Source organism: Aphelocoma coerulescens, chromosome 12 (genome assembly GCF_041296385.1).
Source record: "Aphelocoma coerulescens isolate FSJ_1873_10779 chromosome 12, UR_Acoe_1.0, whole genome shotgun sequence".
In the NCBI taxonomy this organism is placed as follows: domain Eukaryota; kingdom Metazoa; phylum Chordata; class Aves; order Passeriformes; family Corvidae; genus Aphelocoma; species Aphelocoma coerulescens.
Genome location: NC_091026.1, coordinates 12,864,314 through 12,891,723, shown reverse-complemented (window position 1 = coordinate 12,891,723; position 27,410 = coordinate 12,864,314). Strand labels below are relative to the sequence as shown.

General features: G+C 36.9%; 1 protein-coding gene across 5 annotated transcripts in view; it reads left to right on the top strand.

Annotated features, from left to right (window-relative positions):
* Positions 1-5,335: 5,335 nt before the first annotated feature.
* CFAP20DC (CFAP20 domain containing) overlaps positions 5,336-27,410 on the top strand; it is a 68,753-nt gene continuing 46,678 nt past the window's right edge. For 2 of the 5 annotated variants that reach the window (XM_069027733.1, XM_069027736.1), the window contains exons 1-7: positions 5,336-5,449; positions 6,360-6,576; positions 9,789-9,876; positions 12,095-12,184; positions 12,672-12,765; positions 14,708-14,780; positions 25,573-25,687. In XM_069027733.1, coding sequence (XP_068883834.1) covers positions 9,841-9,876; positions 12,095-12,184; positions 12,672-12,765; positions 14,708-14,780; positions 25,573-25,687 — 408 coding nt within the window. In that variant the 5' untranslated portion in view covers positions 5,336-5,449; positions 6,360-6,576; positions 9,789-9,840. Of the gene's footprint in view, positions 5,450-5,892; positions 5,967-6,359; positions 6,577-9,788; positions 9,877-12,094; positions 12,185-12,671; positions 12,766-14,707; positions 14,781-19,429; positions 19,700-25,572; positions 25,688-27,410 lie in introns of those variants that run through there. The other 3 variants (XM_069027734.1, XM_069027735.1, XM_069027737.1) reach the window with 3 other exon arrangements.

Below are 27,410 nucleotides of genomic sequence, written 5' to 3'. Positions count from 1 at the left end.
CAAGTGGGGTTGGTGTTTTAAGGGAGTCACGGAGGCAGAGGAAGTCGAGGTTGTTAGACAGGAGGAACTCAGGGCACAAATCTGCATGATATCTGTCTTTGTGAAGATTTTTTTTCAGAGAACAATTTTGTAAGAGCCAAAATGAAGAATGCTTCATGGAATCCAGTGACTCAGTCCAAGTGAATTCATTGAAAACTGCAAATGCTCTTTATTTCTCAAAATCTGTATTTGTGTTTTTAGGTTTAGTTGTATTCCTAATGTGAAAAGAATTTTATTTGAAAGTGCTTGGATTTCTGAAAACCAACATTAATTTATAAAGATTAATGTAAAAGATAACCCAACAGAGGCATTTATATGCAGTGCATACTGTGAGAAACCTTAAACCCTAACAATGTGAACAATAATTGAATAAAAAAACAGTATCAAAACACTAAACAAAAATCTGACAAGTTGGATGAGCAACATCAAACTATATATCGACTTCCTTTTCTATCTTGTCAGTAAAAATAAAATCAAAAGTGGAAGGAAAGGAAAATAAGCCCCACAGTTATCAGAACAAATAAAGGCTCTGTTTATCCCATCTCAGCACAAAAGAACACAGGAAATGTCAGAATAGAAGAGCCCATTTTGATCCATTGCAACCAATATCTTTCTTTCTAATATTTTATGCTGCTTCAAAGGAAATACTCTATGGCATTCTTGTTCATTGTACAAAGTATGTGATGGAGAGATGAAGAAATTCCTCTGTGAGTCCAGACAGCCATCCATTTTAACACTGGATCATGAGGCTGCTTGTGAAATTCCAATTTTTATTCTTGTCTGGGCAAGTTACTAAAACTTTTTAGATATTAAAAACTATCTGCCATAAGAATGTCCCCAGTAATAGTAAATAACTGGTTAAATTTTTTTTGTATATACAAACCACAATCAATGGGATAAAGACCATTGGTATATTTCAGAGGCAAAACTCTCTGCAGCATTGGACTGGTGTGGAGATGGTTTCATTCCAGACTGAGAACACTCTCCTCCGATTTACAATAGATAATGTGCTGAGTGCATTATACAGAAAATGTACAATGATTTCTTAAGAAATCATTGGCACCTTAATTGTGTTATAAAAATCAATAGTTTATCATTTAATGGATTTACTGGACAGAGAAGAGCGGTTATGCTATATAGAGTTCCAACCAGTCATCCAGAAGCTGGTTTTTTTTAATCCTATTCAAAAATTCTCTGAATCAAAGAAGCATGACCAAACTACAAAAGGCATTAGACAAAATATCCTTTTACACTGCAAACCTGAAATGAATCAACCAATCGATTGGTATTGTTTGGGATGTTTGAAGACTGTAACTCCCATAAGCCCAACAGCAGGTGCAAAGAGAACACTTTTCACTCTAAGATAACTCGGCAAACTTAAGCACAGGTTGCTTCAATAATAAAGCAAACCATGGCAGGTTTTCACTTTTCCTGTACACTTTCCTTGTTGTTACATAGCTTTAATGAGCTATCTTGAAGGAATGAAGGGCATTAGCACATACACTGCATAAAGCTGATGGCTCTTTCAGTTACAGAAATTCACCACCTTTCTTCAGATGGTACCGCATTTATTTTATCTGTAAATAGATACCAGTTGCCTCAAAATAAACCAAACAAAGCAAAAAAGAGGAACAGATTCATAATCTCTTTAGCCCTGTGCTGGTTGTCTTTCTACATCCATGAATGCTGGCTAACTAGCTAGGCATCCTCATTAAATACATCTTCATGATTTTAAGGGTTTAAATGCCTGCTCTGAACTGAAATGTGGCCAACTGGTCACATGGGTGGATTCCTACAAAGCCTGACAAGACATAAGCAGCCAGTTTTCCAGTTTCAAGTATTACTGTCTGTGGACTCAATGCTTTCTGGAGTGGTGCAACACATTTATTTTACAGAAAGACCATGATTTTTTTCAAGCTTTGTCAACAGAGTTAGTCTGGTGGTGGAGAGTTGTCTTTGCTCTCAACTCAACACTGTCCAGTGTGGTGTAAAGAACAGGCAGATGCAGAAGGAATGTCTCCACAACTTTTCCATCCCTGCTGCAGCTGTGTCTATCCCCTTGACACTCCCTTTGACCATGACCCTCCTGGAGTCCCCTTCCACATTTGAGCATCAGGACTACGTCAGTAGTAGTTCGAGCATCAGTGAGAGGAAACTTCGTGAAAGTCTAATCTTGGAAGTACACACCACAGAAACTGGCCCAAATGTGTTTTGTCATAACTATCCACAACCCTCAAATAAGGATTCTTACAGAACGTCTATAGATTAAATATTTTTGTGGCTTTGGAAAATAGGTTGTGAATTGATTTGCAATTTTAACATAATTACCCAAGAACAGTCTTCTGCAAATTGCTGCTTTCTGAACCAAAGGTGTTACTCCACCCTTCTAAAAGCAAAGCCTAAAGCTGATGGAGAGATTATATGCATCTCTCACAGAATTTATTTTGTCCTAGAAGATCAAACAGACAGTCATGCTAATTAATAAATTGCACTTTTTTATTTATTTGAACAGTATTTCTATCAAAAGACCAAGGTAAAAATAAAATCGACAAAAAATTCAGAGCACATGTACATGGCTGAAGAAGGATGAAGCATTCTGCTGGAAATTGTTCAGAGATCCACAAATAGTAGCAGATACAATGGTGGCCATGCAGTTCAATTACCCTACGTGATGTAATCTTGGCAAACGTACTCCTAGGAATGTCACTGGCTGAGCAGGAATGTTCAGAGGAAATGCAGAGTGGCCTGGCACTGGGGCAAGTACGCCTTGGCTCCACAGCAGCTGTTACCAAGTGAAGGCTAAGCAGGCAGCAATTCACATCGTGTCTTCTTTCCCTGCACATCAAGAATGGCAAGAAGAAACTACAGAAAATTTCATAAGATGCCTGGGTATCTTCTTTTTTAGCTTAACTAGCATTTATAATATATATAGATCTCAAGACATACCATGACATTTTACAAAATACAGTAGGAACTAGAAGGACAAGAGATCTCCAGACTACATGAACTGACAGTCTTAAAAAGGACAAACCAAACCAATTCAGAACAACACTGTACAGAACAGACTGGCCAGTGGTTATTAGAGCTGAAATGGAGCTTTACACAGAGGGAAGGGAGACTGTTCCAAGTGTGAGCAATGGTACGTAAATGGTATGTTTGCAAAGTCAGGAAAGGATGAAGGAAATTACAGAACTATTCCTATGGATACAAACCCAAGCTATGTCAGTGGGGGTCCTTTAAAAATGGCTGGGTTTAATACCACACATCAGATATCTAGTGCACATTGAATACTCTCCTAAATTAAATCAATTCATTTCCCAGCATGATGCTCCTAACTCCTCAGTATTTTAATTTAAGACAGGAGACCTAACCACACATTATGCTTAGGTTATTTATGAGAAGAAGGGATGTTCATGTGTTCCAAGACACAACAGAATTCTCTTCACTGAAATATGTTCTAACATGTAAGGGGTGAAGATAAATGTATATGAGTTCTCACAGTTTTTCCGAATTATTACCTAAGCAGTTGGTGAACGCTCATCAGCCTTTCCAGGGCTTTAGTAGATGTACACTGCACAGAGGCTTCAAATATTTAGCCAAAGAAAAGTACATAACCCAGCCACTCAGGTACCAACAGCAGCTGACCTACAGGTGCAGTCAAAGAATTCATCATTCACACCTCAATTGTCTCATCATTAGTTTTGCAGTGTTCCCCACATCACCATAATTCCAAAATAGACTTTGGACACATGATGTGCTCAGGCTACAGATGGACTAAATTTAATGACACAAGATTCCTGTCTTACATCACCTGCAACTTTTGAGTCATAAGATATGAGGTTTTCTCTGTAAAACTGAAAAAAAACAGGGAAAAAAATTCCCCTCACAGTATGTCTAAAACCAGTTTCCTGTGGCAGCTGGGAAAGGGTAATTGGGCAGCCCAGTTTTGCGCCCAGCACGCAGGTAGCTCCTTACACCTTACACTCACAGATGGCTGCTTCATATGCCATTTCAACTTTAGGCTCTTTAGCCCAAATCTCAGCTTTTAACTGGAATTTCTAAACTACTCAGGCCTTTGCATAACTCCTGTCAGAAAGGATGCACGATTTTTAGATACAGTATTATGTGTAATTAATTTCAAAACTACTTCAGGTTACACCGCCTGTAATGAGCTATGTAGTTTCTGTTGGCTACTGAACTGCACAATAGTTTTTTAACCTTTCTTTTGCTATCATCATCTCTCTTCTGTCCTCGTTCTATTAACTGTTTTTATTTAATAACCTGTAGCTCTGCTTTACTATTATTGTTTTCCTTATCTCCAGTACCCAAGAACTCAAATCAGTGTAATCCAGTGTATGATAAAGCTACACTGGATTTCTTTGAAAATCCTAAGGTAAAATGAGAAAGCTAAATACATCCTAAAGCTGATTTAACTCATTCCCTTCCTTGGCAAAATCAGGATAGTACCTTTCAGGAGGAAAAGCGAGGAAGGTGAGCAGAGTGATGGTGGGCTGAGCACAGCTGGTCCCATTGGTGGCTCAGCCCTTCCAGTTCATATATGTCAATATGCTGTGATAGGTTACAAAGTTCTTAATAATTGCTCTTCGTAGAAATATTAAGACACACCTTGAGGAAGAAAATGGTATTCCAGCACTTTTCTGTGAAAAGGCTACAAAATTTCATGAGGAAATGCTGTGATCAAAAAAGCAGTCACTTCAAGGGAAGATCTTGTTTGACTAATATCGCATTATAAAACCCCAGATCAAATTAGTTCCCCATAACCTTGTTCCCAGAGATTTTTGAAGCCGTCGGGAGGTGTTTGTCTGTATTTGCCAGTGATGTTAAACTAATGGGGCCGTCCTTCTTGCTTTCTTCTCGTAGGGAAAAATGCCAGACCTCCGAGGCCAGTGCAATTCCTTAAAAACCAAGGACTTTGATGTGGCTGCTGTAGCTCATCCTTCATCCCTCTCACAAACAAACAAACAAACAAACAAACAAACAAACAAAAAAAAAAAAAAAAAAAAAAAAAAAAAAAAAAAAAAACGAAACGGAAAAGAAAAACGAAACAAAACAAAAAATTTTAGAGAATGAAGCCTTAAAGGGTAAAGGGCAAATATATTTCATGAGTTGACATGTCAACGACATTTGCGCTTGAGGGACCTGCCCGGGCCCTGGGTGACACGGCGTCATTTCACACGCTTGGGGCCGCAGCCGAGGCTCTGCGACAGCCCCGGCCAGGTGTGAGTGTCTTGGTTGCGGGGGCGGGGACCGCGGGCAGCGCAGCCGCCGCCAGACACCGACACCCTCCGCACCCCTGAGGGGCCGCCGCCGGTGCCCCGGGCTGGTACCGGCCCTCAGGGGCCGCCCCGCCCGCGCCGCCATCTCCAACGGCCCCGCCGCCCTCACGCAGGTGAGACCCGGCGGGGACGGCTCTCCCCGGGCTCGGCGGCCCCGGCCCCAGCTCCGATCCCCATCCTGACGCCGACTGCGATCGCGAACCCAACAACAGCTCCGGCGGAGGGGCGGGGGGGCCGCGGCCGTGCCGCTGTAGCTGCGCAGGGAAGGGAGGCCGCAGGTGGTCGTGGGTCTTGTGTCAAAGCGTTTTGCGGTCCTATTTTTACAAAGCAAGAGTCCCTACTTTAAGTTGTTTTTCCCCTTAATTCTGCACGTTATGCATAAAAGCCGTGCTGCTTCGCGCGTTGGAGCACCAGTAGTTTTGCAATAGCTTATTAATGGTCTTCTTGCCCATTTATTATGCTAACTTGTATTTTGAGAAAATATATAGCGGTGTTACAAACTCAGCTTTAAATATTTAATATGTGGAATTCATTTGTCTGGGAGATACTAAAACCTTTCATCAGTGATGAACTGCTTTCCCTGGCATGTCCCAGCCGCCATAAATCAGCTCTGGCTTTGGGCCCATGATGGTGAGTTATATGTGTGAACAGTCGTGGGTCTAAGCCTGTGTGCCCTGCCAAAAATAGTGTATTCCTGTCATTTTTCAATGCAAATTAGTAGTAAGTGCAAATTCACTTTATTTTGCTTCATGAATTTGACTTTAGAATAGAAGATCTTAAATAAACACAGCTTTTCCAACATTGGAATATTTATCAGAAACGTGTATTCATATACTTATGTAAATAGTGCCTTTTAAGACAAGGGACTAACCATGACTATGAAAGGTTTTAGGTTTGTGTGAGTCTGACCATCCCTGTCTCTCCTGAATTTAGAACAGTGCTTAGTACTAATTAGATTAAGAAAGCATGGTCTGTTTGCATTTGCTGTTCATGAAATACTCTTTTTGCTTATTACTTTCAAAGGACCAATTGTTGGAATCCTGGGGCTACATAAACACCAAATATTATTGAAAAATACATAAGAAGCTGTCATAGAATTGAGATATTTCTGCGGAGTCCTAAGTGGCTTGTGTGAATGGAAGGAGTAAGGGGCACTTTGGACGCTGCTACTTTATTGTCAATATAAGAAACATGGTGAAACTAATGATCAAAGGCACTGCACAAACCAAGGCATCACAAGGTAAATCCTGATAGGACTCCATTCAAAGATAAATATCTTTAATTGTTGCTTAGCTTTATAAGTTACATTCTTGATTGTTTGTCATTGACTCATACTTTAAGCCTGTATTTCCAGTTGGACTGACATACTAAAGTACATGGTTCAGGGCAATAAAAAAATAAGTTTGATCTGTGACTGAAAAATGAGAAAGCTACTAGCTTATGGCATTCTACAAAGATGTGATAAAATTTCTATTTATTTGATAACTATGCAAAAAATTGAGGACTTGCATTTCAAATTGCTGTTGATTTTTCTAAAATAGTCCCTCGGATTTTAAATGCTCTTGATGTTTAGAATTTCTGGAGGGACTGGGAAGGGGAAAGGTGAAAAGAGGAAAAATACTGCAACTATCAATTTTCCAGACCGTTCTCTGTTTTAAGAATAGGTTACTGTTATTAAAGACAGTAATACTTGATGCATAATGAAAACACTTTTTAACATTACCTCAGTAATTACATGGCAAATACATCATTCACTTAATGTTTTTAGTGGCTACCAATCTTAATAGCAAAGGTAATTTCTAGTCTTCATTTGTACTAATGAAATTTGATAAGTTATAATTAAGCAATATATGAGCAAAGATGTGTTGCAATGTCACTTGCAGTATTTTTCCTGCCTTTTTGAAAAACAAATTGACATTTTGCTGATTTCACAGAGGTGTTTACAGTGATCAGCTTTGTAGCTGAATGACTCATCCAAACACAAATGCTTATAAACTTTGGGTCTAGTTTACCTTCCACTGAAGTTAGGAAGAGGTTATGAATTTGGTACCTACAACAGTCATCAGTTTTCTGAGTCTGCATAAAATATGTTCTGCAAATTAGCAGATAACCTACCTTGTCAATTTGTGTATCAGTTTAAAACACAACTGCATTGATGACAAATTTTAAACCAGAATACTGGTAGTAGTCCCTGAAAGAGATGAGTTACTTTTTTCAGTCTGAGAACTTACAACATTTTATACAGTGACTTTTAGTTTAGAATTCCTCAAGTTTATGTAGTCCTAATATTTTTCCCTAAGATGTAATAAGGCGTAACAGAACTGCAGAATATATGAGGGCTGTGTTAGGTGCAATATGCTTGGAAATCTGAAACTGATCTTTAAAGCAAAAGTTAGTGAAAGTACTTTGACCCAAGGAGAAAGCAGTGTATTCCCCTGCATCTCCTTCACTTTAAATTAATAATAAATAAAAACTGGGTGATGGTGAAATCCTCAGTCCTAGAATGACAAGTGCCTCAGAGTGTGAGTTACAGGGAGACACTCATGGTAAATATGTCCTGCGGGAGGGCTTGGCTCCTGTCTCTTATTTCCTACTGGTCCTTCACACTTTGCTCTGGCAAAGGGAATCAAAACAGTAGGTCACTGAGATTAGTTTCATGGTGCCACTGCTTCTCACTAAGATGTGAATCATACAATTTTGAGTAGTTCTGGCTTGTTTAAAGGCTGTAGATAATAACAAAGATAGGGCTGCAGACAGAAAAGTGAACAGTGATTTCAGAAATAAGTGATCTTTATGTTAAGTGAATATTTAGAGAGAAGGAACATCTAATACACTCGCTTTAGAAGTGCATTTTTTAAAATGTATTTCTAAAATGTCTAGTTCATAATTGTCTCAATATAACTATTAATGTAGTAATTTTTTAAAAAAATTAAGTCAACAAGTGGAAAATTTGTATAGAAATTGGTCTAAAACATGGAAACTGGTGTTTTAGAAGTGCAGTGACAATATTAGTTAAATTTGATCAAAATACTAATTACAAGTTTTGATAGGCCTGTTATAAATGCTGTGGTTTATAATTTCATTTTCCTTATAATAAAAAGTTTAAAATTAACTACTATTTCTGGCAGCATCATGGGATAAGTTTATAATATCTGATTGTTTTTCCATTTTTATTTTATTTACAGACAACTTTAAGATTTAATTATTGCTGATTAAAATAATTGTGGATAAATATCAATAGATTTCATCACATTTTCATGAATGAGTCATTATTTACTTCTTCAAATAGAATGCTGGTCTAATCCTTTAAATGGATTCATTCTTCGTGAACTCATGCATATTGTCACCGAATTTCTAGTTCATTTGTAGTCATATTCATATTTCATATTTTTTTTAAGCTTTGTTACTTTTTGGTTGTGAGACCTGAGCTGTTCATCATGAGAAGCTGTATTTATAATCACCTGGTCAGCATATTGTTACTATTTGTTAAGAAACTGGTTGCAGTCTGAAAAAATATTCAGTAATTAAAAATAATTTAATTCTTAAGTTGTTTGTACCCAAACTGAACAGGAACAGAATAAAGTATTTCAAATAAAAGTGAGGCAGAGTCTTGTGAAAGGATTTTTCTGTGAGTTGAGAAGCACTTTCAGTTCTCAGTGAAGGTGCTTGTTGTCTCTTGTGGCTGATTCTCCCTGTCTTTGGAGAGTGACAACTTCCTTTGTGTTCAGGGTCTCTTCACTTTCTGTTGATGCCAGGTGAGCCCAGACACTCAGCGTGATCAAAGAGGAACGTGGGAGGCTTCCAGTATCAGTCCCTTCCCTTCCCACTGTTCTGATTCTATAACTGCAAGCATGTCTTAATTCACAGTGACTTGAGCAGCCCTCAAATAACTGAAGTGCTTGGTTTGAGTCATACAGTAATCATCCTCAAAGAGGAGTGCTGAATGTGAAAGAAGATAACTTGTCTCAGGAGTCTCTGCCAAATACCTCTAGATGAAGAGATTTCTCCTGCAGCTGCTCCATGTTTCTGCTTTTCTATATTGAATGTTAAGCTCCTCTTCAATGGATTCTAATGTTTTCCAGTGGGCACTTGATAACAAAGACTAATAAAAAAAAATATATCAAAGATGAATCCTAAGCATTTTTAAAGAATGAGGAAGTCTTCATTGATTAAAAATAGGGGCTGACGTAAAAATGTAGTTTTACTTGGAATATAAGAGAAGGCAGTCCTGAGTACTTGATGCACAAAGAGAATATTTTCCAAGACACCATCAATATTAATATTATTTTGGTGTTAATTCTTTTGCAGTAGCACTCTGAGGCAGTTGATATACATTTCTACTCTGAAAAATACTTTATAATAGTATTCACATATTTTAAAATATGGCTGGAGTGTCATTATAGGATTTTTTTCATGTCAAATCCTAAATAAAGTTGTTTGTTTGTTTTTCAGCATAGCTTGCAAGTGTCTTTACTAATTGAGAAGCTAAAATTATTTTCTGCTTATGAAAGCTGGAAAAATGTTCAAAAACCACTATCAGGTAAAACATAAATAATTTTATTTTTTACCCATTTTCATTTCATCTCTGAGAGAGCTCAATTAAAATAGCTTATCTTGAGAGGCAAAAGGTCCAGCTACAGGAGTATTTTGGAGTGTTTCATTATTCAGTATTTTTATAGAAGTGTTATGAAGTAGTGGGTAGCTGCTGATGCTGTCAGGTCTAGAATGGGCGCCAACATGGGTTTGCCAGTGGCTTTTGTTCTTTACCCTTGTGGTCCAGGGAAGGCACATCTGCTTCCATGCGGTCATGGAAGGAGTCCCAGCTCCTAAGGTGTAGTCAGAAAAGGGGGCTGGTTTATTCTCTTGGTCCAGCACAAGCTTGTGACAACAGCAGTCACGTCTTCTGGAACTTCATTATCCCTTTTACTCTTTTCTGGCCTCTCTTTCCACCACACTTTGCCTCCCCTTCTCTGCACTAGTACCATCCCAAGAGAACAACCCACCCCAACTACATTTTCCCCGCTGGTCCCAGATGTGCTACTTCTGTACCCAAAATTGGTATTTCTGATGCTGTTCCCTAGGCTGTGTCAGCTTTTCATGGAATTTCTGATGCCTAGCTGCCACTGGCTTTGCAGCATTGTGCTCCCCAAAGATGCCCCATGCTCCCCTCCAGTTGATTGTGGAGTTTGGCAGTTTCTTGCCTAACTTCACTGGGGCCCCCCATGAGACCCAACCGTCCTCCACAGCACCAAGTAACTTTTGTCAGCTTCTTCCATCAGTGTTTGTTTGATATTTTCTCATGTCATGTCTGATCCTTTTCCATGTCCTGTCCACTCAAATCAGGGCCAACTCAAGGCCTGTGCAATTAACAAAATGTATTTGTAAAGATGGAAGAAAAAGCCACTTGTTTAAGATTTGCTGCAAGCACATACAACTTGGCAGTTAAAAATCTTTTTTAACTTTTTGAGAGCTTGATCCTGTAGTCCTTAAATAAATCAGGTAACTTGGAAATTGATAATATACCATATTAAAAAAATTCATCCATTATAAGTATAAAAAAGATTTTGAGTGCAGTTTATGGAATGCCATTTTGAATTTCCTTAGAACTTGCTAAGTCCAGTCACTGGGATCAGCCGTGTGGCTGGAGCTGCCAGGTGCATGTGGGCAGAGAAAAATACCTAATTCATATACAGTGCAGAGTTGATGTTCTCTGAAAAACTAATCTGAGGAGCGTTTCTTTTGCTTGCCCCTCTTGCTCATTCTGACTTGCGGGCAATTGCTTGGGCAGCTGAGCATAAAGAGAATTGGGGAGTGCAGGCAGCTAGAAATGAGAAGGGAATGGCAGAGTTGTAATGATTGATTAGGTCAACCATGCTGCTGAAAAATGCTTAGCAAAGTGTAGGCTGAGTGCATCAGATGTCACAAAAAATGCAACATCAAATGAGAAAAATATAGAAGCAAGTAATTCCCTAAGCAGAGGTGATAAAGCCAACCTCCCCAAGAGCCTATGTTTAGATTCCTTGATATCTAATAGGGCACCTGCTCTGTGTCAGGAGTGTTCACCTGACAGGGACATCCATAATAATCTTTTTCCAGTAATAATTCTCTGTTGCCTCATGAAGGCTGTAGCCCTTACCTTTTCATGGTGATACTGACTGAAACAGATCTACCACCAGGCCACATAAATTGGCCAGGAAAATTAGTAAATTTTTGTTTGCTCAAATCAGGCTGGAATTTGGTAACTAGTAGAAAAGTTACTGCGAAATACATAGGCCAAGCCATTCACATATGTAGACAAATGGTGTAAACATAATTTCCACTGGAAATCAGACAAATCTTCCAATCTGTAGCACCTTTTATTTTTCAGCAGCAGGTTTGAAAACTCACTTCATTTGGCAAATCATATAAATAAATCTTATCTAAATATAGATTAGTCATCTCCTGCATGGTTTTACAATATTTACAATAATTTTGCTTTTAACAGAATGACAGTATAAATAAAATCATTTAAAATACTCCATAGTATTCCTTCAATTTTATCTTCTGATCCTCTAGTAAAGCCAAGTATTGACTACGTGAATTGATATATTATAGTAGTCTAGAAGCTGTTATTGATATTGTGCTGTCTGACTGATCAGTAATGCTGACTGTGGTAACAGCATGATACAGAGGGGGATTCTTAGGTTCTCATCTTGACCTGAAAGCATTTGAGCAGAGCATTTGGCTGGATGTTGTATCCTTAAAACATTTTATCATAGGGTGGCCGGTTTGTTGAAGTATTCAGTGCTCAAGGCAAGGACCCAGGAGCAAAATGGAAGATATTTGGCAACCCATCAGCTATATCAAAAGTAAGTTTTTTAAGAAATCTATAAAACCTAGAGTATAAACCAGAAATATGTGAATGAAGCTTAAAATTAGAAGGTAATGAGGGCTTTGACCTGATAGTGGAGTTGTCACTTGCAGTTCTGTCATTATGACAGACTAAATGACTACTTAAATTAGTTCTATATGCCTGCTTGCGGACTGAGTTGGTTACAGTGTAATTTTTCAGTTTAAATATCTAGAAAGTAATTTTGGTACTCTGGTAACCAATTAATTGAGCTTTGCACACTGAATCGTGAGTCCTTTTTGTCAGCATTATTTGTTCATAAAACACACAAGTAAAAAACAGATTTATATGGATTATATTTTTGCCATCAAATTTGGATCAGTCATACTTGCAGTGCCATCTGCATTTTCTGATTAAAAAAAAATAGTTTTGCATGTTAGTAGCATTGTTGGTTGTCAGGAGGAGAATTCTATCAGGATGCTTATGTTTGTTATTCCTTTTTGTAGGAATATGACAAAGAACTTAAAGGCTTTGTTTTTGTACTTGAAGGAAACAGTCTAATCAACAAAATGAAGCTACCAAAGGAAACTACACAAACCTGTGAGTATCAAAGAATTAAATGTCTGTGATGTTGTTCTGATTATTACATCAGTCTTACACTGGAATGTAAACTTACATTATTCTCCCTTAGCTCAGGCATAATTCAGCATAGGAAAAGTGGGGGGGGTTAATTTATTTTTTTTCTCTTTTTTTCATTTTTTTCATTTTCATTTTTTAGCAGGTCAGTCACAAACAAGTAAAAATTACAGAAATGCCATATTAGAGTAAGTGCTGTAGGGAAGATCTTACATGTTCTGGTGCTGCCAAGTTCACTTCTGTACCTGATTCTGCTGCAGACCAATGTCTGATAAATAACTTCTGACTCCATTCAGCACTTACTAAAGTCATTAATTCAACTGGCATTAATGAATGTGAAATAGGTTCCTGTCCCCTTTCTCATTTCACTTTTTAGAGAATTTTTACTTTTGTATCAAATAAGCACTAGTGGTACAAGAAAATTACAGCCAAATTTCTGCTATGTTTGTGTAAGGAGTGTTTAAGGGTAGTGTGGAGTGTTTTCCCAGGATGTCTGTTGCACTACAATAAACCAGTCTGCAATACAGCAATCACCATATGCCTTAAACTCCATGACAGGGTGTTGTACCTTATAGGGCTTGCAGGAGTGAATTGAAGTGGTTTAGCATTAACTAAATCAATTTTTTGAAAAAAAATTGAGATGGTGATTTTAAACAAATGGAATGGGAATCTTCTAGTATACTTCTAATGCAGGGTGTACAGTAAGACATAAGTTTTTCCAGTAAACCCAAAAAAAAAAGAATAAATTTTTTGGCCTGGTCATGCAGTAAGGCCTTGAAGTCTAGTCTGATTTTCATAAAAGAAATTGGCTATTATCGTCATTAAAATAAATATTAATGCAATGTATATTTTTGAGAAATCTCATTCATTTTCAATCATACAATGAACTACTATAGCAAATAACAGTAAACAATTGAAAGAAAAAAATTCTTAGCTGTTGCTAAACATTAAAATGAGGATTAAGAATTAATTTTGTGGGTAATCACTGCTAAAAATAGTTTGGTTTTAAATTTACTTTAGCTGGTGCTGCAATAATGCAGTCAGGTTTCCATCTGTTACCATTCTGTTCCCTTCTGTCTTGGTCTCTTCCTCTCTTGAGGTGTATGTACCTCAAGTATTTAATTTATCAAGTATATGGTCTCCCAGTTGCACTGTAACTTTGTATACTCTTCCAAAATAAAAGGTACCATATATGCAAATCTAATTTGAAGTTTTAAGGTGTCATTTGGCCCTCAAAAGAAGAAAGTTCTGATCTGTTATTTTCAAAAGAGGAGCCAATGTTGCTGTTCAGTCTTGTGAAGTCAGTGAAAAGCAGCCTGTATCCTCCCTGATGGAATACCTAAGAAAACAACATATGGTTCAGTTCAGGCAGCTTTGTACTGTTTTCCCTTGATAGGGAGCTACCTGAATTTTTTTTGCTTCCTCACTCAAGCTCCTTTGCTATTGTTCTAAAAATCAGAAGTCTCCACTGAGCAGTGTTGTCATGATCTGAATTGCATTCTCACCCAAGAGTTTTTTCAAGTTGTTTAACAAGGTGTACATTGTCACCAACATGAGTGCAAGTTTAACATGACTATAAGATAATCTTGATAGGAAAGTATTACTTCATTTTATAATTCTTATGGGATATTTATTGTCTTCATGCTCTTGGAAACAAAAATTGTAAGCTAAAAGAAGGTTCCTTTTGCTTTCATGAGAATTCCACCAAAGCCACAGATGGGACTTTTAAAACAATACTTTTATTGCAGTTTGAATTGGATTTCTTCAGGTTTTTCTTGTGTTCATATGTTGTGTGAACCTTGGGAAATAGGGTTGCAGGAGCATAGCATATGGTACAAAATTGAAATGCTGGATAGTGAAACGTGCATCTCCATGCCCACAGCACTTTTTTTTTTCCTGTTTCTAGTGGGACTGATGCAGCAATTTCTGACACTTCAGATTTTTGTGCCATTGGGAAAAGACTTCTCCACTGAGTTACTGTAAGATGCATAAAATTTCCTTCAATACTTAAAGTGAATTCTTGATTGCAGTCATTAATTGTGGTGGCATATTTTGCATTAAAGCATGGTGACTTGTCAAGTCAATAAAAAGTAATTAAGCTAATGAGATCATTATTTCTTAGATGTTTTAAATAGTGACATTCCTTTGAAGACAGAACAAACTCTAAAAAATCCTGAATGAAGGTGAAAAATCTGAAGAAATGGGACACAAGTTTATCAAACATAAGAAAACACTGGTGAATGAGGACTGCCTGAAAATTCATAAGAGACTTATGAAAACGTCATAAGAGGGGGCCCTTTGGTGCAGGGCAAAAAGAAATACATGTTCTAATAACTGGGGGAGAAAAACACAACCAAACAAATGCTAAAAAGCTAGTACAACAAATGGAGTGCTCAACTGGTATAATTATTTTCACACTGTGAAGAAGGAGAGATACAGCAGTTTTTATTAGTTCGGTGTGAAATTATTTGATAGAGTTTTAAACTTGGGCAGTTGTCAGGCTTTGGACAACATTTCTCCCCTAGTGACACCATCTGTTTATATATAAACAGCACAACTCACTCAGCTTTGTAGCCTGTAGAATATCTGAGACTTGGACTAACAAAAGAAATATTAGGCTGTTAGAAGCCCTGCAAGAAAAAATGGGTTGAATGATATGCAATTAAATTGTGTAAAGTGAAAGAAGGATTTTATTTTTGTTTGAATTTCTGTAAGTTTGCATTTAAAGGGACGAAGAGACAAAACAGGATATGTAATGCAGCAAACAGAGACCAAATACCAAGTACTAAACTAAAACCAAGATTTGCTTCTCATGGGCATCCTGTAGGCAGGGGCAGAGACTTAATGACAGGTGCAGGAATTCAGATTTTTCTATAGTGTCATATTGAGTTTGATTGTTTTGGGTGTTTGCCACCTTCTTAACAAGAACCTCTTTTCCATTTCTACTAATTTTATTTTTCTCACAGCTTGCTTTTTTTTGATAAAAAACATTTTCTATCACCTCTCCCACCCTTATTTGTCTTTTCTCTTTCCAGTTTATATTAAGACTTTACATTTTCTTCATCTTTTCTCTCTACTTCCTGTTCCTATCTTTACTATGTCCCTCTTATAAAAGCAAATATATGTTCTTATAATATTCTTGGGAACTTGTGTACACTTAAATACATGTATTTTGTATTTGCTATATATATATTTTATGTAATATATACTATATTATTAAAATGCCTTAGGGTATACTACCATGTCCCGCAGCCATAGGGAGGAGGAGAGATGATCCAGCAGACAGGAATTGTGCAGGAAGATTGATTTATTTAATTATTTTACAAACTCTTTTATAGACTTTTTTCTTTATAGTATAATTGGACAAAGGATCAGCCACCCCTTGGGGTGATTGGCTAAAATCCTAAAACATCCATTGTCAAAATATTTTTCTACTGTACCATAAACAAGACTTTTCAAGGTTGCAGGTGTTTCATTGTTTATAGAACTCTGCTTCTATCTTCTGTGAGAGAAGACTTAGAAAATAGCAAGAAAATCCTTGCTAGCAGCATTTTTATATCCATACTATATTGCTATATACTGTATATAATATAAACTGTATTAACTATATATTCTCTCTGTAGCTCCAGTGACTTTGAATGAAGGTGTTTATATCTTAAAAGTACAATATTAGTTGCACCCCACTTATTGCAACTATATGAAAAAGTTAATAAAACTTCTTTAAAAATAGTTTTAATAGTAAGTTTTGTATTTGAAATCAACTATAACTTCCTTGTACCCATAAAGTCCTTCAAGACTTGCAGAATAGACAATGCATTATTTTATCCTAGCAGACTGAAGATAATCCAGTAAATAACAAAGTCCTTCTTGCTTCATGTGACTGCCATTCATTTCCCTTCATTTCAGATGTTTCAAAAGAAATCTCTTGCTTGTGTGCAGACAGAATATTGTATTGTTGCTTCCTGAAGTTTAGTGTTCAAAGATGGTTTCTTACACAACCTGAATATTTAGTGCTGAATCTTTGAGCAGCTTCAAGTGAAAATTGATAGCATACCAAGCTATGAAATTTACTTTATGTGAAAAACACTGACAAGTTTTGTAATAGCTGGGCATGAAGCTTTGTGTTACATTTCTTGCTCTCCCATTCTGAGAGATGGAAATAGAAATTTAGTTTGAGCCTCATCCTCTTTTGCATTCTGTTCAGTGACTGATCTGGTCAGCAAACAAGAATTTCTTCAAGGCCATCCATCACTGCTGGCACCAGCTGAGCTAAACTTTCTAACTTGCTGCTGCCAACCAGTCATGCAAGATTCCTGTCATAAATACTGAAATGTGCAAACTACTGTCTATATTAGCTGGTTTATCTTTCTTTGGAGGAAATTTAAGTAGAATTTTGGATACTTTTTTACATGGCATGATTAGATGAATACCTCCACATTAACAATCAATGTATTGATCTGCATAAAAATGTCTAAAATAGATTGCGGATGAAAAATTTGATGAAGCATAATAAAATCACAACTAAGGAAGAGAGCATGTAATTTATGCAGCTTCTTTGGAGCAAATAATAGCAAAGCTATTAGTAATACTGAATATAGCTGTCTGCTGCAAATGCAGCAGCCAGTTGTTAAATCTTCAGTGTTATGGATTTTGCTACTTTTCTGAAAAAGCAAAGGTAACTCAATGTTTGAAGAAATATTTGCATGTGAAAGAAGACAGCATCTGGCTTGTGTTGTCAGTTTTGCTTTAATTCCCAAATATGAACATGTGGGTGTTAGTACTTCTGCTTGGCATTTTGACAAGCACTCAAACATTTATTCTTAAAGAACTGTAATGCCAGTCATGGTCATGCTTTGTTTCTGATAGGGTTTTTCTCAGTGTTGGGTGTCACATGAAATTAGCACATTTTGTAATGGAAAGTTTTACAGGAAATGAGTAGAGCTGTTGATGTGAGGAAACAGACCTTGCAATTGTACCATAGCATCAAAAAAAAAAAAAAAAAAAAAGAGTCAACTGATCTGGTGTAAGAACAAGGATGAGATGCTCAATTCCTGGTTGTATACTGAAATATTTTGTGGTCTTGTATGAGTCCCTGTGGATTGCTCAGCCTTTTTTTTTCCCAGTTCAGGTGTGGTACTTACTCATCCATTGCTGCAGCTCTGAAGTCATGCTGCCTCTCTCAGTGATGGCCAATTCATGGTGCTTCAAACTTGTTTAAATCTTCGCATGGTAAACAGCTGTAAATCACATGTGGCATAGTTTGTAGCTGTGGAGGTCTGAGTTCTCTTAGGAGATCCCCTCACCTCTGACATGAAAACCTGCAGAGCAAACATGCCCACTGTCAGTGAAAACTGCTGCTCAGCCGAGTCCTGCCCCGAAGCGCAGACTTGGTGCTCGGTATTAACATGCCATGGGGTTCTGCTGTGCTGCCACTTCATAGAATCACACAGTACCTTATGGACCATCTTTCCAGCCAGAATGTGCTGAGCATCACATGATGGCCCATTCACTCTAACAATACTTATGTCTCCTAATTTCTTAATTCTTCCTGATGTTTCAACCTCAAACCTTTCAACCTTTGCTCAGCTGGTAAAACGCATATCAACACGGTTGCTCAATTACTATCCCACTGTTCATAATCAAATTAGCTTTGCTTGCCACTAGCCTTTTCCAGCTCCAGAAGGCATCAGCTCTTGTTATATTCTGAATTAATGCAAGCTCTGTGAGAGTTTCAAACTCTGGAACATGCCTGATAAGTTTTCTGTTGAAGCTAGTTATGTATGGAGGAATCTGTAGGGAAAAGGGGTTAAAATCTCTGAAGTAGTTGTGCTTGCTGATAAGAAATCTTATTACAAGGCCTGTGAACAGTACAGTAGAACATATATTTTGGTACCATATTTCCTGTTTTCACACAGTTGGTTCTATACATATAAGTTTATTACTTTGAGATTTTTAATAACCACAACATAGTAGGTTTTACAGGCATAGCTAATTTATTCATAGATACCGTAACCGTTTGAATTTATGTGAGTTAGGTGCTATCATAATCAGTCATCATTTTAGCTTTGCTGACAGAGATAATCATAAATTATTCCTGCTAACCTAAACACCCATCATGTTTTCGGATACAGAACAATATGAATCTTGGTTAGTCTTGCAAAACTTAGACCAACCTCTTAAAATTCAAAGCAGGACTTAGATGCTAATTCTATCATGTACATCTGAAATTATTGGAAGATTTTAGATGGAGACTGGAGGTAAACTTTATTGAATAGACTTAGCTGAAAGATTTTTTGAAATTCTGGTATTTAGTAGCATGAGACATGTTCCTTGATTTTTTTGTAAAGCAGGAGTGAAATAAAGAAACATTCTTAAAAGTATTTGGTTTGTTAAATTTCATAATTTACAAAGCAGATTTTAACTCATATATTTGTGTCTTGGGATGACTTTATGATGTATATTCCATATTGCTGCCCTGTGCCCACAAATTAATTTTTGTGTCTTTCTATGCCTTTAAACTGAGCCTGAGAGAGGGGAGGAAAAACTGAGAAAAACTTTTTCAAAGCAGTTTGCAGCTTATTCAAGGTCACACAGAGATAGAGACTTTTTTCAGCTGCGGCAGGGGAGCGAGAGGGAAGGGAAGCACCCAGATTGCTTTTCTTTCCAGCCAACTTTTGGCCAGTTTTTTTTCCCCAGCTCCTTTCCTTCCAGAGAGTTGAACTTTTGTTTTCCTGGGACTTTGTTTTTTTCCTTTTCTCTCTGCTGGACGGTTTCAACATCAGAACACATTGGGAGGACTTTCCACCGAGGCCTTGGCCCTGGAAGTGGGCCCACCACCCTGTCCCAGCTCCAAGGAGGGAGAGGGAGATCTACGGAAGGACTCTGAATTTTCCCCCAGGTTTCTCTCAGCAGGGCGAGGGGTTTTATTATTTAGCATTATTATCCTTTTCCTGTGTGTTTGTTAAATAAATGGTTTTTATCTCTTTCACTTTACTTGGAGGAAAATTTATTTTTTCCTGAACCTGGTGGGGGAGGGGTGGCTGTAGCCTGCCTTCTCTCAGAGGATGTATTTCTAAATTTGGCCAAACTGGAACAATTTGAAAGTAAAAATTTTTTAATAACTCTCCCAGTCATCACATCTTCTAGAACTTTAGATGAAAGCAAAGTACTAATTATTTATATTTTGGTTGGTGGATCAATGTAAGTAACATGAAGTAAACAAATCCTGTTTATATTTGGTTGGTAGGGTTTGTTAGTCAGGATTTTCATATGCCAAATAAAGTAAATTCTCTTAGCAAGAAAGTTAATCTTGTCTTTTTAAAGGGAATACTTCATAGTAATTCATAATAATTAGAATAAATGGTTTAAATATGAGAAATAACAGCTGTACTTAAGAGAACTGTTACATTAGCAGGTGCAAACATATCCTTTCCTTTGTCTGAAAAGGATGGATGAAAGGATGGATTGTCTCCTTAGATCAGAAAATTCATGGAAAGAACAACAAAGTGGAAAAAATAACAGCCAATAAACTTAAAAAGCCAACAGAACTTGCTGCAGGCATAAATAACTGCATTATAGAGGTAATTTATTTAGATTCTGGAAAAGAAGTCAGCACTAAACTTTCTACATATTAATACTCATTAGAATACTTTGTACTGAAAAATTAAAAACTATTTTCTAGAATTACAGTTTTCTAAATGATTTGGCAAAGTTATCCATGCTTCAGAGGAACATAGCATTGTGCTGTAAAATGGAATTTACTAAAGACTTGAAAATAAGAGAAAGATGAGAGTATTTCAAAACCAAGGATATTAAAATACCTATAGAAGTTTCTAGAATGTATGTTATGAATATTAGTGAGCACTTCTAGAACAATTTTTGAAACATGTGGAGTTGTAAGAGTAATTAAATTTTCACACTAAGTTATTCTTGGTCAGCACAAATACCAGGTCATTTTTTCATTTGGTGAATTGATTGCAAATATGTCAGTGTCTTGTAGGGAGAGGTCAGGATTCACCATTTCTTCATAACTGCTCATATTTTGAAAGATTTCTATTCTAACAACCAGATTTGATGATTCTTGTTTTGTGCCTGCCACTTGTGTTACTCCCTCTTTATGGATAATGGTTAAGGGCACTTTGTGGGTTTTTTTTCTTAATGCTCTCCAGAAAAAACACTATCAACAGGAAATTCAGTACACAACACAACTTGTTCTCTAGGTCTGGGTGACATATCAGTCTTCCAGATCTCTTGTTTTGTAGAGATTTGATTGATTTTCAAGGTAACTACATCTGTTTTTATGAGGGTAGGATACAGTGCTGTGGATTTCAGATCATCAGGCAGCCACTTCAGTAACATAGTATCTCCTACAAGACCAATTTACAAGTAGCACATAAAACAAAATGTATGTGAAGTACTGGGTGCTCCTGAATAAGGAAACTTGAGAATTTGAAAGCATGGCAAATCAGCTGCCAATTGCTATTCCCTTGTTTTATCTGTCTTTAAAATGGAGATGATGATGATGATGTTACTATCTAATGTTTAGGAAGCACATGCCTTTTATGGAGAAAATGGCACTACAATTGTTAAGTACTAATATACTAATGTACTAATAGTGAACCATTAGCAGAGAATTCTCTCTGAATTTTGACCAGGATACAAAGAGATTTCTGTTAGTATTAAACTGCATGGGAGTTGCTCTTAGCTTAGCAACATAGATGAAATACCTGCTTTCGTGTTTGGTAAACTTCCAGGTTACGTCATTTATAGAGAAAAGCACTTTCATTTGAAGACCAAGTGATCCTGACAAATGAAGCACCCTTCCAACAGTTTAGTGTTGTTTTTTTCTGAGTTCATTTTTAGCCTTGAATTGAACATTAACAAATGGTTATAAATTATTATCCATACAGAAGCAAAGTGAATAGGTAATCTGAGCAGATGAGTCTATCTGTGCTCTTGGGTAGTTGCTACCATTTGCTTGCAATCTCACTATAGTTACCATTGTGAGGAAAATAGTCAATCAAATTTGAAGATGTAAAATAAAATTGAAAATTGAATTGGAAGGTAATTTTACTTTCAAATGGTTTGCAAATGTAGATGTTAAGTGTGAAATGAATGCAGTTAATGACCATAGCTGGAAGAGTTATGCACCTGCTGATCACAGGAATATTATTATAAATGAGGTTGATTTTCTTGTTGACTACCTCATTTTTCTCAACATGGTCTCATTACTTTTCTATCACATGTCTGACCCTTAGATATAAATACTGAAGCACAGACATAATAAAAATACATTAACTCCTATATAGATTTTTTAAAATTCGTCTTTAAAAACCAAGATGTGTGCTGCAGATGTTTCTTGTCATTGTAGGTTCTGCTTTTGGATAGCATGAAAAAAAAAGCTGAGTTTCACCAGAAGTACTCTGGAGTCATTTTGCAGCTGAGAGATCTGATGTTTTAGCTCCCATTGTCTGAATTATTTCAGAAAAGAGTTTCTCTAGACCCTTCCTGTATTTTTATTTTCCAATAAGCAGTGTAATTGAAAAGTCTGAAAGTTACACTAGCTCTTAAGTAATTATCTTCCTTCTCCTGGGAAATAAATCATTTTACAGAATTTTAAGGCCATCTTCTTTTTCTTAATTTGCCTGTTTGAATGTTTCACCTACTTTTGCCTGTGGCATATAAATATTTTTATTGTTTTAAATGTATTTACAGAAATAAATTACACTTCTTTAGAAGTGATTATATCTATGTATCTAAGGTTTTCCCCTTCTTTATGGCACATCTATCATCATAAAAACAGTCTTATTTTAGACTTATATAACAGAGTCTGATATAAATGTATGTCTTTTGATCTAAACAAATACGTTCAGTGTTACATTTTGGAATGTAACCATGCTGTACATTTACCAATGGCCTTTCTATAACTAAGGTACTTTTTTTTTTTTTTGTGAGGTAGAGAGATAAACCTATTCATATAAGACATAAATAATAAAATTTAAACATATTGAACTGATATTATAAAGTGATCTTAGGTTTTTATTGCCAGTTGTTTGGAGATATGCATGACTTAATTCTTGGCTCCTACTGCTCTGTTGTAGCCTCATTTAAAGCAACGTTCTCTGTTGAGAATTAGCAGTTTGAGGTTCAGCAGGGATAGTATTTTTGTTTCTCAGCAGTCAGGTTATTGCAACTGCCTGGTTTCTCAGCACAGTTACTCAGATCTAGACGTAACCAGGAAATCCAAGGAGCTCCAAGCAACCACTGCTCCAATACTTTGGAGTTCTTTGGTGCCCCAATTTCTTAGCACTTCTGAACATCCAAGATTTAGAGTGAAGAGTTTCTGGAAACTAGATCCATAGTTTTTCACCAAAGGGTATATGGGAAGTAACGTGATGAGTGGAACTACGCATTCATTTGGGACAAAGGCTTAGCTATATGGCCAGTCAGCTGGTGATCTTAATGGAATTCTTTCACATCTTGCTTAAACTTCTTCAAAAGTAAGATCAAACCCAGGTTCCAACACTGTAAGACACTTGGAGGTTTTCTGATGAAATCACTTTTCAAGGGCTTGGTATAATTTGTCCATTCATAAAAATATGTGCCACTGCTTCTGGAATCTCTCATATCAAACAATAACAATAGGGAGGATATAATATTTTTGTCTTGGCACAGTAGTGGAATTTCTGCTTTTCAAGTGCATGCAATCTATAAGAGGAACTGCTAGTCTTTCAAACTGAAACAAATAGTAGAGTCTTCCACTTTGTTTTGGTTTGCCCACTCATGTTATGAGGATGAATAGATTAAAGGTCAGGTTATCTGCAAGGGAGAGAAAAGAATCAGCAAGTTCTGGAAAGCTGGTGAATGGTTTGCTTTGGATGATGGTCTTAATGACTGTGGGGGGAAACCAGAAGGTGCTTATGTATTTTTATTGCCTGTGCTGGTAGAACCTTTTGATATTTACATACTTGCAGTATATTTTGTACGGTCCTTGCTTAAACTCTCAAATTGGCAAAAATAGCTTAAGTATGTAATTTGCCCCAGAGTTAATATCCTCCTTAGTTGATCTAAGGAAACCTATGAATATTTTTAGGGTGTTTGTCTACAAATTTTGGGTGATGACATTTCATTAGTTAAGCTACAGGTAGTCCTTACCTAATGAAAAAGTGTTCTCAGTAATAAATTTTAAAAACCAAATCTACAGGGGAGTCTCACTATTTTATAAAACCTGGAATTTGAATGATTATGAGTAATTACTTTTACCAACACAAAGTAGTGACAAGAAGTTGTTTATTGTAATTATTTGTCATCTTCTCAGAGGGGATGCTAATTACAGAGAAATACCCATCTGTTAGAAATAGGCTTGTTCAAAAATAATAGGTAAATTAATCATTGTTTCCCCATACTTTAAGCATATTCTCCCAGACTGAAGCCTTTAAAGTAATATTTGTGCTCTGGAGTGTTAAGGGAGGACTGCTGGGGAATGTCAAGGTTGTGCTGCTGTTGTGGTTTAACCACAGGAGGCAGCTGAGCCACAGCAGCCTCTCACTCCTACAGTGCATGGGGAACAGAATACACAAGGGTAAAGTGCACAAAAACTTGTGCATTGAGATAAAGACAGTTTAGCAGGGAGAGCAAAAGCTGCACATGCAAGCAAAATCTAAACAAAGCATTAGCTCCTTCCCATGGGCCTGCAGATGTTCAGCCATCTCCAGAAGCTCCACAGCTCTGGGCTGTGTAATGGCTACATGGGAAGACAACATAACTGAACTTTCCCCATTCCTTCTCCTTCCCCACAATTCTTACTGCTGAGCATGGCACCATATTGTCTGAAACATCCCTTGGGTCAGTTGGCATCAGCTGTCCTGACTGTGTCACCTCCCAAATCTTCATACATCCCCAGCCTCCTGGCTGGTGAGATGAGGTGAGGAGCAGAAAAGACCTTGACTCTGTGTAAGCAGTGCCCAGCAGCAATGAAAACATCCGAGTTACCAACATTGCTTCCAGCACAAGCTCAAAGCATAGCACTCTCCAAGCTCCTCTGAAGAAATTTAAGTGGGTCCCAGCCAAATACAGTACAGCTGCTCACAAGACTTGAGGGAAACAGAACGTAAAAATGACCCTCTTTATCAGTTTAAAGGAAACCTAGTTTTTTGTTGTGACCATGTCTGTGGTCTGAATTTATTAAAAATGTTGAAGTTCAGTGCCCTTGGTGTCATTGTGAGATGACCTGAACAGTGAGCAATAAACTTCTGTATTGTAATTCACCTTTGAAGATATGTCCTCATGAAGTAAAACAGACAGACAATGTATTGTGTTTACCTTTGAGCTGAAAAGAATCTATGTGCAGTGACAGGCGTTTTTAGGACAGAAAGCAAATAATGTTTTTCTCGTTAGCAGGTCCCAAGATAACACAAGCTTAAGCAGCCCAAACACGTGTGATTATTAAAGGCCACTGGGTTCTCAGTTCATACAAATTGAATTCTTTCATAGTCTGAAGGGCTGTGGAAATCTAGCAAAGAGTGTAGACTGTTGAAATGAAATTAGCATGTAAAGTGATTTTATATAGGCAGGGATATAGCCATGAAGTTTGAACTGGAGAAAGAAATCTCATTACTCATCTTGTAAAAGAAGTCGTTTTTAAATTCCATATTTGCTATCACTGACATAAAGGTTCTGCACACAAACAGGGTTTTTTGTGATTTCCCAAAGATACTGGATTATTGAATTGACAAAGATCTGTTCCATTCTCTCCTGCCTTTTCTTTTATAGGATAACTGATTTTGGCAATATTAAAAGAAGATTGTATTTGTCAACGGTCCACAAGGAGTTGTCTGTAAGCCCTCTGCATGCAAAAATTCCTCTGTTTATGATCAAGCGCAAAATAGTAGGTACCTTGGGAATATTCCCTGGACTGAGGTTGAGCATGTTTTCTAATCAGAAATGTTTTGTGTATATTATAAACTTTTTGAAATTATTGTTTGGTTTAGAACTCAGCTCCTACTGATTGAAGATACTTGTGTATGTCCCCATTACCAGATGGCAGCAGAACCACTTAATGCTGCACCTCTTCTATCCTTCTTCTATTAGGAATTAATTCTCATTTTACAAAATTATTGCCGTTTGTGATGTTTCTTCACCTCTCCTGTTGATCCAGCCTCCATAAAATTCTGTGTGTCCCTGATACTTCATGATGGTGCTCCTGCTCACATGTCCCTTCTCCTGTGGCGACCTTTAATGACATTCACTGGAGCTGCAGGTAGACTGCAGCTGATGGCTGCTTTCACATTCTTCAGGTTCTTCCAAATTCTGGCATATATAGAACAATCTATATGTCAAACTGATGAAAACAAAACAATAACCATTATCTTCTCCTCATTCTCCTCTCCCATGCCCAGCCACAACATATGGTAATAGCTGACAGGATACAAAGCCTGATGGTTACTGTGTAACCGTGTAAGGACTGGAGTCTCAAATACTGCTTTAGAAAATAAACTTGATATGAGAATAGTTAGATTTCAAGTATCTTAAAATACATATTTGCATGCAGGAAACTAGATAACAGTATACTCAGCAGTTGTGATTTAAGGCTAGACATGAGAGAGAATATTTTACAAAAACCTCTGAATTTATAATTTTTTTCTGAGATAGGTTAAGTGAAAGCAGCTGTGGTATCTAAAAATTGAGGAGTTTTCTGCTTTGTGGGAAGAAGTAGTTGGATTTTTTTTAATGAATATGTGTCAGATCATATGCCTGAAGTTGCTGTTAATTCAAAATCAGTGAAATAAAATTATTTTTCTTCAGTGTAATTTCAGTTAGTTGGTGTCAGACTACTACAAGTATTTCAGGAATAAAGTGTGCATTAATGTACACCAATTTAAATTCAATCAGAAGATGAACTTCGGTTATGTATTTTAACTTAGATAATAAAGGATGAATCAGATATGTCTAGATGCTCTCATCAGTTATAAGGACAAAATATTTTAATAACCTTAATGCTTGACCAACCTTAAAGAGTAGATCTATATTTCTTAGTGTATCTGAATACATATCTGTCTCCCTTAAATGGTTATCTGCCTTTTTATCATTGTTTTTGCTTAAAAGAGGGAGCATGCTGCTTTCAGTGATTAGATAGATTTTTAACATGGCTCTGGTAGTTCAACTTAGCTCTGTACACAAGCTGATCATTATTATCAGCATGAGGGGTGGTGAATCAGGATATATAGCAATTTGTTAGTTCCATCAGCAGAACACAGTTTGCATTTTCACATGCTAGCTTTCTATATTGTATTCCTACAAATTATTATATTTTCAATCTCAGCCATAGAAATATCAGTTATAACTAAATACTGAATTTTTCAGTCCATTGCTTGGTGTCTTCAAAACAAGTATTATTTTCCTTCCAAAATTTCAGATTTAAGACCTGAACAGTAATGTATGCACCTAAATTTCTTCTCAAAAATACTTGCCATTTGGCAATTAGAAGCTAATATTTCTCCCTTGACTTTATAAGGAAATTAGGCATGTACAATCATGTTGTTACTTTTCCCTTAGAACTTCAACCATTGATCAGCTAAATTTTACACATGAGTAATCATATAAAATATATT